General features: G+C 52.0%; 1 protein-coding gene across 2 annotated transcripts in view; it reads left to right on the forward strand.

Annotated features, from left to right (window-relative positions):
* The window catches only part of KCNAB3 (potassium voltage-gated channel subfamily A regulatory beta subunit 3), a 34,734-nt gene that overhangs the window by 19,469 nt on the left and 4,901 nt on the right, over window positions 1–10,364 (forward strand). Inside the window, exons 7-14 of one of the 2 annotated variants that reach the window (XM_083410539.1) lie at window positions 715–758; window positions 1,646–1,732; window positions 2,265–2,300; window positions 4,502–4,587; window positions 5,567–5,687; window positions 6,379–6,473; window positions 7,564–7,684; window positions 9,212–9,300. In XM_083410539.1, the coding sequence (XP_083266665.1) occupies window positions 715–758; window positions 1,646–1,732; window positions 2,265–2,300; window positions 4,502–4,587; window positions 5,567–5,687; window positions 6,379–6,473; window positions 7,564–7,684; window positions 9,212–9,300 (679 nt within the window). The remainder of the gene's footprint in view (window positions 1–714; window positions 759–1,645; window positions 1,733–2,264; window positions 2,301–4,501; window positions 4,588–5,566; window positions 5,688–6,378; window positions 6,474–7,563; window positions 7,685–9,211; window positions 9,301–10,364) is intronic. The other variant, XM_083410540.1, reaches the window with a different exon arrangement.

A 10,364-nucleotide genomic window follows, 5' to 3' on the forward strand; every position in this document is an offset into this window, starting at 1 on the left:
CCACCGCTTTATTTCTCGCTGCCACCACCCAGGCCCTACCTGGTACAATACTGAGTCCAGTTAGGGTTAAATTGGAACATAAACTTCTGTTTATTTATTGCAGTTTAACAAGTGTGTGGTTTCATAAACGAGATCGGTCAATTACAATCATGGGGTGCATATACAGACCTATAACTTCCGCTACCTGCTCTCACTCACTAAACCACCTCTCAGATATTTACTTGTCTTCCTAGCTCCTAACTGTTCCTGACTCAGCTTTTTTCTCTACACTAACTCAACCTACCCACAGACTCTATCCCAGTTCACCCCAACTCCCAACGAACTCCTCCCTTCGCGGCTCCCAGAGCTGGTTTTATAGTCCCTCTGACTCCACCCCCTGGTTTCTGATTGGGTAACCTGTTTAACTATTTCACCTCCAGCACTCTCATATGCTAACATCACAATCATCTCTGGATTCTTCTGCCATTGACCTCTCTGCCTCCTGCCCCACCAAAGGGCAGCAGTGGGTAAATGGTAACGGCTTGCAGTGCCTCAGGTTTGTAGCATCATAGATCTGGAAGGGACATGGCAGGGGGCCACCCAACCTCTGCTTAAAAGACTCCAAGAAGGGAGAGTCCACTGTCTTCCAGGGGAGTCCGTTTCGCAGTCAAATGGCTCTAAGCACCCCCAAAGTTCCTTCTACCGTTCAGGTTTTTTCCCTTATTTTCTTCCAAGGGCTGAGACGGAGAGAGGCCTGTCGCGGAAACACATCATTGAGGGTAAGAGCGGGGGCTGGGCTTGATATTTCAGGGTTTGGGGGGAGGGAAGGAAGTGACCACAATATGCTGGATGGCAAAAGCATTTGGCGGATTGAGGGATCTGGGAACTACCAGAGGGGTGGCAAAAGGGTACAAGGATTTGGAGGGGTTGAAGAAGATGAAATTTGGGGCGAGTGGGAGTTGGGGATCCAGGGTGCCATTCTCAATAGTTAGAGATCTGGGGTGCTTCTCAATTTCTGCTATTTTGAAGTGGGATTCTGGGTGCATAGTTAAAGTCAATTGGGAGGCCTTGTGCAAGGAATCCCACTCCCCCAAAGTTTGGACCTTTTTTCTTTTGCTATGGGGCAAATGCTCCAGAAAGTGTGGGGCTGCCCTTGCTTTCACCTACATTCCCTGCGGACAAATAGGGCTGGATCCTCATTAAATGACAGAAGACACTACCAAGGGTGACTCTGAGGCTGACAGAGTCCAAGATGTCTGGGCAAATGTTATGAGGATGCATGCGCAATAGGAAGCTTGCTTGGAAGAGCCCCTGGACCTGGGGGCCCTTGCCTCTGGGGCAAGCTTTCCTTTCGGGGCTGGAGCAGGGCTTGGTGGGCGCTGCAGTGCCCACCCCCAGACAGTGGCGTAGCGTGGGTTGTCAGCACCCGGGGCAAGGCAAGTAATTTGCGCCCCCTAACCCGTGGATTTTAGCAGGGGGCAGAGAGCTGCGAGTGCGAGCGCCGCCCCCCCTGATGTTGCGCCCGGTGTGGCCGCCCCCCCCTGCACCCCCCACGCTACGCCACTGCCCCCAGAGGGCACTGGGTGGGCGAAGTCTGCTCTAAGCTCCAGCCTTTCTGGGGCTCCCTATGCCACCCCTGTCCTTACTCCCTGCTGCTCTTTCGCAGGGCTCAAAGGCTCTTTGCAGCGGCTTCAGCTGGAGTACGTCGACATTGTCTTTGCTAATCGGATGGACGCCAACAGCCCCATGGAAGGTGAGTGGCCCAACCTGCTTCAGAAGGGTCAGGATGAGGCACGGCTGCCTCCCCAGACACCTCCCCTTAGCAGATCCAGGGGAGGCCAAGCCTCTCTCCTAGGCTTCTCAGCAGCTATCTGAGGCTATCCTAGGCTTCTGAGCAGCTACCTGCGACTGCCTGCCCTGCTTGACAGATACCCAGCAACACCGCTGCCATAGCTGAGGGACTCCCCCTCCTTGTCTTCTCTTGCTATCACCATCCCGTTATTCGCATTTGTGCGATGTATGAATGTTAGCTCCCACAGGGCTGGTAACCTTTTGAGGAAGGTCATTATTAAGCCCATTCTTCACGCAGTGGGGGGGAGGACTGAGGCCAAGAGCAGGCGGTTTGCCCAAAGGCAGGCAAAGAGCCCGCAGCAGACCCCCCCCCCCCAAAAATCCTGACCCTCTTGCTGCCAGGCAAACACACACACACACACACACACACACACACACACACCCTGTGCCCGATTCCAGCGGCATCTCATTGGTTCTCTCCTTCCCCCCCGCAGAATGCGACCCGAACTTCCGATTGCTCTTGCTGGAAGGTACTGCAGACTGCCCCGATCTCCCACCTCACCCCACCCAAAAAAATCCACCCCAATTTGCTGCCCCGTCCACCCTGTGAGCCCCATACCTCTCTCAAGCGAGGAACAGGATGAAGGGTTATTCTAGCTTCGAAAAGTCGTTCTGGCTAAAGGAAGCGGTTTTGTGAAAAGGCGTTGCGCTCCCCTTGGAACAGGGAACGCTGAGGGCCACGATCCCGCCTGGACTGTGATCTGAGGGCCACATGGGAGGGGGACAGATTCAAAAGTGGGTGGAGCCGTTGGATGGAAAGGTCAGCTTGGCACCGTAGGGTCTGTCCGTCATCAAGACAGACAAGAGTTAAACTCTTGAGTTAAACACCCCAGGCAAGCAAAAACATCCAAGGAGGGTGATGCAAAGTAGGATCAGTGAAGGGCGTAGTCTAGGGAGGCTCCTGGGGGCCTCAGAGAGCCCTGCGAGGCTGCATTTGTCTTCAGGTCTGATGTTCCCCACCCCAGGTTTAGAAGAACTTGAAGCTCGTATGCGTCAAAGAGTCTTTGCTCCGTGTGAGGCTTTAGGAAGGAGGTTTTCCCAGCATGAAAGAGCTTTTTCTGCAGGATTTTCACCTGCTGTTACAGGCTCAGGGTTCACCAAGAGGGAGGAAGCTTGCAGTCTCGTTCTTCAGCTCAAGCACACTGCGCAATCCTAGGCTAAGGTAGACTTAATACCTGGTGTAAGAGAGGTACTTATGTTCCTCACCTCATGGAGGAGGCTGTGTGCGGAACACGTTGAGGTCTGTTTCGGAGATACTGTGAGACTTTAGCTTGGGGGCTGCCACCAGAAATCTGAGATAGTGAAAATCAGAGCCTTGCACAAGATCTAATGGATCGAGCTATTGAGTCTCATCAGTGGAAATGCATGCAAGGGCTTCTGCTTGTGAAATGGGGCTTGCCCCTCTCCCCTCGTGTGCCCCCCACAATTGGCTCAAGGGGCGCAATCAGGTGCACCCCCAGAACACGGTGCAGGAGGAAGAGAGGAGAGATAGGTCCACCCAGCCAGCTGAAATGCTTGCAGACATTGCATCTATATTTCATTGTATAGTGATTTATTTCCAAGCCAGGCTCTTGAGAGGTATGGCCAGCCCCTGCCTCCTTCCTGAAGCCCAGTACTCCTCTTTGCACCCCATAACGCCCTCCCCACTGCAATGGCCCTGTGCCCCCAGATCCTTGTAAATCCTTACCCATATGCCTACCCAGAAGTAAGTCCCGCTGAGATCATTGGGGCTTGCTTTCAGGTATGGGGGCATAAGATTGCACCCTTTTGTTCCTGGGGTTAGACGGGGAAAACCTTCCATGAATATCCCAGTCTCCACTCTGTAGAGACCTCACCGACTGTAGACCCAAGGATGGGGGTGTTGCCCTGAAAGTAGATGTGTGTCTTGTGTGCTCGCATGCTTTTGTGTTCTGCTGTAAAAAAATTCTGTGTCGCATTGCCAACTGATCAGAACAAAGCAACCTGCCTGTTCTTATGCCTTTAACAGCTACTTGATAGCTGCAAAAACCAGTAAGCGGAGCTTTTCTGAATGGGGAGATGAATTGTTTGCCTGCTTAATACCTGCAAATCAAGCAACAATTAAAGGCGATTAAAGTTGACAATCTTGTTTTGTGTCCGTGTGTATATGTATGTGTGTGTTTACTATAAATGAAGGAACTCAAGATGCCTTTGTGCTTCCTAATATCACATGAACCCACAATTGAACAAGCTTTGCAATATGGGAGAGGAGAGGGAAGGCAAAATTATTCTCACTATAGCATTTTGGGAACTTACTTTGGAAAGAATTTTTTTTTAAGTACTTTACCGGTAGATCAAACCAATTTGTTTCTGTGCTTTTAACGAAGTAGAGATGAATAACACAAGTATATTTCCCCCCTAGAAAAGGATTCTAGCCAGCTTGTAATTCACTGATTTCATTGTGAAAATGTGATTAACAGGGGGAGCGCAAGATTGAGCGATCTTACGGGTGTGGAGCAGCTTTTTTGGAGCAGTAACTGCTCAAATCCAGCTCCCGGCCTTTCTCTCTCTCCCTCCCTGTTGGGATTCAGTTCCTGCTGGAGGCGGAAAGAGTAACTGCCCTGGTTACATTGGGCTCACCTTCCAAAGGTGGCAGGCAAAAGGTCTGGGGGACGGGCAATTTCTTCTCTCACGTCTCCTCTCTCACCCTCAGAAATTGTACGTGCCATGACTTACGTGATCAACCAGGGGATGGCCATGTACTGGGGCACCTCTCGCTGGAGTGCAATGGAAATCATGGTAAATTCTGGAAACCAAACTAATGCATGTTTTCTTAGAAGCAGTGGCATTGTGGTCCAGGGTTGTGAGGGGTTAAAAGGTAAAGGTACCCCTGCCCGTACGGGCCAGTCTTGACAGACTCTAGGGTTGTGCGCCCATCTCACTCAAGAGGCCGGGGGCCAGCGCTGTCCGGAGACACTTCCGGGTCACGTGGCCAGTGTGACATCGCTGCTCTGGCGAGCCAGAGCCGCACACAGAAACACCGTTTACCTTCCCGCTGGTAAGCGGTCCCTATTTATCTACTTGCACCTGGGAGTGCTTTCGAACTGCTAGGTTGGCAGGCGCTGGGACCGAATGATGGGAGCGCACCCCGCCGCGGGGATTCGAACCGCCGACCTTTCGATCGGCAAGCCCTAGGCGCTGAGGCTTTTACCCACAGCGCCACCTGCGTCCCTTTGTGAGGTGTTGGGGAGACCCATTCCTAGGTCGCCTGCCTCCAGCACCTGAGAGCCATCCAATCAGCATGAAAGGGGAGCTCTTTAGCCACCGAGAAGGAGCCTTCTCGCCCTTTGTGTTGATTGGAGCCAATCGGTGTGAAAGGACGGGGTGAGCTCCCGTTGCTCGGTCCCTGCTCCTGCCAACCTAGCAGTTCGAAAGCACCCCCCAAAGTGCACGTAGATAAATAGGTACCACTCTGGCGGGAAGGTGAACGGCGCTTCTATGTGCTGCTCTGGTTCGCCAGAAGCGGCTTAGTCCTGCTGGCCACATGACCCGGAAGCTGGACGCCGGCTCCCTCGGCCAATAAAGTGAGATGAGCGCCGCAACCCCAGAGTCGGCCACGACTGGACCTAATGGTCAGGGGTCCCTTTACCTTTACATAATCGGGGGGGGGGGGGCTGGCTGTGACTCTCCCGACAGGGACCCTGCACTTCTCAATCCGCCACCAGAAGCAAGTCCGCCCTGCGAGACTGATTATTTTTGCCTCCCTCCCCTAAACCAGGAGGCGTATTCTGTGGCACGGCAGTTCAACCTCATCCCACCTGTGTGCGAACAGGCAGAGTACCACATGTTCCAGCGGGAAAAGGTGGAGACGCAGCTGCCAGAGCTCTACCACAAGATTGGTATGAAGGCAGGCGGGAGAGGGCTGGGCCAGGGAGCCCTTTTTAGCCCAGGGGCCACATTCCCTTCTGGGCAAGCTTCGGAGGGCCACGTGTCCCAGTGGTGGGCAGGGCCAGAATCGAAAACGGAGCTGAGCGGCTAATATAAATTTTCCCTTTGTTTTTCTCCTGATAAAACGACTTTGGGCACAAACCAGCACAGTAGGGGATGTGGTTTGGGGGGCATTCTGAGGGCTAGGCAGAGAGGCCCTGTGTACAGGAGAAGGGATTATGGGGGCCAATGGAGGCAAATTGCTGGGAGGGGCTGGGGCAACCAGGAACCAGAAGATACAGAGGGATCTGCAGACTGGATACGGAATCTGAGGAATGTGTTTCTGGAGGAGCAGCGGGTGGAAGCAAGATGATCCCTTGGGAGCCCAGATTCAGGGTACAATTCAGCGTGAGGCATATTGGAAGTTTACGGAGGGTGAGCTTTGGAGCAGATAAGATTAATATGTGCACTAATCTGCTGACTTTTCTCAGCATGGGGTGGCATGAAAAGACTTTTGCAATGCAAAGTAAACCCAGAAGAGCTGTGATTTAGGATGGCCCGTGGCTATTATTTCAGTGGATCTGTGTACAGTGATAGGAAGAGGTGGGGGGCGTTATTTGTTTCCCCCTTCTCTTTACCTGACCTGCCTTGTTTTCTTGCTAGGAGTGGGAGCCATCACCTGGTCCCCGCTGTCTTGCGGACTTATCACAGGGAAATATGAGGAGCGGGTGCCTGAAAACTGCCGTGCCGCCATGAAGGTACCATCTCCTTTGCTTTTGCTGAGGCCTTCCGCCTCCCAACTTCAGCTGAACCTCGCACTGTCGACATCACACACAGCCCTTAAATCAGGGGAGACAGGCCTGTGGAGACCTCCAGGTGCTGCTGGACTACAACTCCCATCATCCCTGACTGCTGACCATTCTGCCGGTTCTGATGGGAGTTGTAGTCCAACAACATCTGGAGGGCATCAGGTTAATGACAACCAGTTCGGAACTCACAGCTCACAAGCCTTGTTCCTGACTGCCCTACAACTGTAGTTGTTTATTGGGCCCACAAGACCTGCTTGGTCCTCCCTGTTCACTGTTATTTTCAAACACTGGGAATACAGAAGTCCTGGGGCTCAGATTACGCACACTGGCAGTGCTCCAAGAAACCAAACACTTCCCTTCTTCTTCCCAAACATAAATCAATTTGTTGCTGATGTCTCAGTGATACTTGAAACTAGCTTCACCGAAACACCAGGGCTTCCTCCAGACGTCCTGCTTATTGTGCATTCATGATTATTTGTGTTCATGATGCTATCAGGGTGGTTACACAAACTCCTGTTTCCAAGACTGTTTGTGCCTACAAAGGTTTCGGAGCAGGCATACTACTCATGTCCTGCTGAGATCCTGTAGCTTCTTATACCACAAATGTTTCAGGGCAGGGGGGCGGGTAGGGGGTGTTGTCCCACTTTTTTTTTTTGCATCATAGCACAACATTGGGAAAACACTGCAGGACAACTAATAAAGTGCAATGATGCCTCAATGATCCATTATGAACCCACCCCTAAGGCACTATTCTTGTGTCAGTGACACCTGCTGCAAAATTACCTGCCCCCCCCCCAAAAAAATCAATCTGGAGGGGTCCTAAATCCTTTGCTGACTGCTCAGCACATCCCTAAGGGATGCTTTGCAGGTTCACAACCTCCATCCTTGCCTGCCAGTGGCTCACCGCCATGCTGTGTGTTAGCTATGATTCCTGCATTGCTGGGGGTTGGACTGGATGACCCTTTAGGTCCCTCCCAAGACGACAGTTCTATGATTCTGTGCCTCTACGCCTGTTTCCTTTGCTCCTCGCACCCTCCAGGGGTACCACTGGCTGAAGGAGAAATTGCAGAGTGAAGATGGGAAGAAGCAGCAGGCCAAAGTGAAGGAACTCCACCCGATCGCAGAGCGCCTGGGATGCACAGTGGCGCAGCTGGCCATTGGTGAGGGAGGAGCGGAGCGTCTGTGTGTCTGTGTTGGTCAGGGCAGGCCTCAGAAGCAGCTGCACATCTGGGCCAGGTTGCATTCCAGATCCAGAAAGTTACGTAGCTCTGGGGTGGGAGAGATTCCCTTTCCTGGAGAGCCACCGACTGTCGTTGTAGACAACCCTCCCCCAACCTGAGGCCTTCTAGATGTTTTGTACTACAGTGGTGCCCCGCAAGACGAATGCCTCGCAAGACGGAAAACCCGCTAGACGAAAGGGTTTTCCGTTTTGGAGGTGCTTCGCAAGACGAAAATGTCTTGCGAGTTCCTGCGATTTTTTTTCGCTCCCTACCCCCTTTTTCTAAGGCACTAAGCTGCTAATAGCCTTTTAGCAGCTAATCCACTAATCCCTTAAGCCGCTAATAGCCACTAAACTGCTAATAGCGCTAATCCGCTAATGGGGTTGCTTCGCAAGACGAAAAAACCGCTAGACGAAGAGACTCGCGGAACGGATTCTTTTCATCTTGCGAGGCACCACTGTACAGTCTGGGGGCTGTAGTCTGAAACATCTGGAAAGCCCCAGGTTGCAGGAAGTTGGTGTGGACAACACCAAGTTGATGGAGCCCTGTGGCATAGCTCAGCATAAGGCAGCTACCTTTGTTAGCCATAGAGCTAAAAGAAGATGTGCTATTTAGGCCAAAGGTGGCAATGTGAGCTCTTCGGATTCAGCAGCTAAGAGAAGCAGGTTAGAAATCAGGAGGCGGTTTCCAGCTGCAAGAGGCGTGTGACATCCTGGAATAACCTCTCTTGAAAAATTACGGGAGAAAAGAAGGTGCCTTTGCCCAAGACCGATGCAGAGCTCCGCTGCAAAATTGGCTTCCTGGTGCTTCAGCCGTGGTTACCCTCGTATTTTGCCTGTTCCCCAAGTTAGAGGACTTGAATGTGGAGCATCAGCAATGCAGCAGCTGAGACTGGGAGCTGATCCGGGCGCTGGAGACGCCCTTCTTCCCTAGCTCTCAGCAAGGACCTGATCCAGGGTGGTGCTCCCCCCTACTCTCAAGTAGCCACACGTGCACTTAGGCACTTTGGCAGCGGCCCTGAATCTCATGTCTAGTTTGCCACCTCTTCTACTTCTGTGGCCCTGAGGGAGATTAGGGTGGTCCGAGAGCCAGCCAGGCAGCTGGTGAGGAGACCTCCAGTCCTGGGGCAGAGATGGCCGGACCCTGCAGCTCTTCAGGGTCTTGCTGCCCTTCTGAGGTTGGTTCCAGGGCTGGGCAGAGCTGAGCCCTGACACTCGGCAGCCCCAGGAGGTTTCTCTCTTAGCCAGGGCCAGTGTGCATGAAGATGGGCCTCATTCAAGTTCCGGGGAGGTTTTAGCAGCCAGGATGGTGCCTTAACTTCATGCAGATTCCTCTGGAGTTGTTGGGTGGGCAAGCAGCTCTTTGCTCCCTGCCCGTCTCTTCCCCGGCCCTTTTGTTTTCTTCCAGGGTGGCAAGTTTTTAGACGGCACTCCTTATTTGATTTCTCTTGTCTCCTCTTAACCTCAGCCTGGTGCCTCCGCTCTGAAGGCGTCAGCTCTGTCCTTCTCGGGGTCTCCAGCACCGAACAGCTCATTGAGAACTTGGGGTCCATTCAGGTAAGGAGAAGGAACAAGGGTGCAAAGTCTGGCATAAAGGATGCCAAACCTTCCCCCATCTGTTCCTGAAGCATCATGAGAACATCATCCAGGCCAGGAGGGGGGAACCTTTTTCAGACCAAGGGCCACATTGCCTTCTGGGCAAGCTTCCGAGGGCCACCTGTCCCTGTGGTGGGCAGGGCCAGGAGCAAAAGGCAGAGGGTAGAGCAATGGATGCAGATTTCGCCTCTGTACACTCGCCTTCATTATACACCTTTAGGCGCCGGATGAAAACGTTCCTCTACAACCAGGCCTTTGGCTGATTGGCATCCAGTGCCCTTTTAAATGAGTTGTGGAAGAGTGGGGATTATTGGTTTATTAGTTTTCTTGTTTTTCTTATGCATCTTACATTTTTTATATTGTGTTTTTATGTTGCAGAACACCCTGAGATCTATGGATGCAGGGTGGTATACAAATAATAATAATAATAATAATAATAATAATAATAATAATAATAGTTTTTGCATACACTCACACACCCGTCTCTGTCCTATATCTAGGGAAACATGAGGCAGACACTATCAAGAATTCAAGGACACACCCCAAAAAAAATAAAGAGCGAGTGCAGAGCAGGTCTGGTAGAGGTGTGGTTGGGGAGAATCCGGGGGGCCAGATAGAGAAGTCTGGAGGGCCACATCTCTCTCTCACACACCCCACCAAGACCTGAGGTTCTTCAGCCCTGATCTGGTTGTATTTTAAATCATTGTGACCTGCTCTGGGATCTTAGGGTGAAGGGAAGGTAATAAAATAAAACCTCATCCTGGGTTTTTGGAGGCATTCCATAGAGCCATCCTGCCTAATCACCATTGATAGACCTCTTCTCCTTCATGAATTCCTCTCGTCTCCGCTTAAAAACAATCTAAGCCCAGTGGTTATACGATGTCCACTGTTCATTGAGCAATTGCCGCCCCACACACTTCCCAGCGTATTTTCTTGCCAGTTTCCTTACCGCAAAAAGCCTGTGGTTTCTTGTTTGGGTGAGTTTAATGGTGCGTTTTTAACTGCACAACCCAAATTTGCGGGCT

The sequence above is a fragment of the Podarcis tiliguerta genome (genome assembly GCF_965153285.1).
Source record: "Podarcis tiliguerta genome assembly, chromosome: 13".
Classification (NCBI taxonomy): domain Eukaryota; kingdom Metazoa; phylum Chordata; class Lepidosauria; order Squamata; family Lacertidae; genus Podarcis; species Podarcis tiliguerta.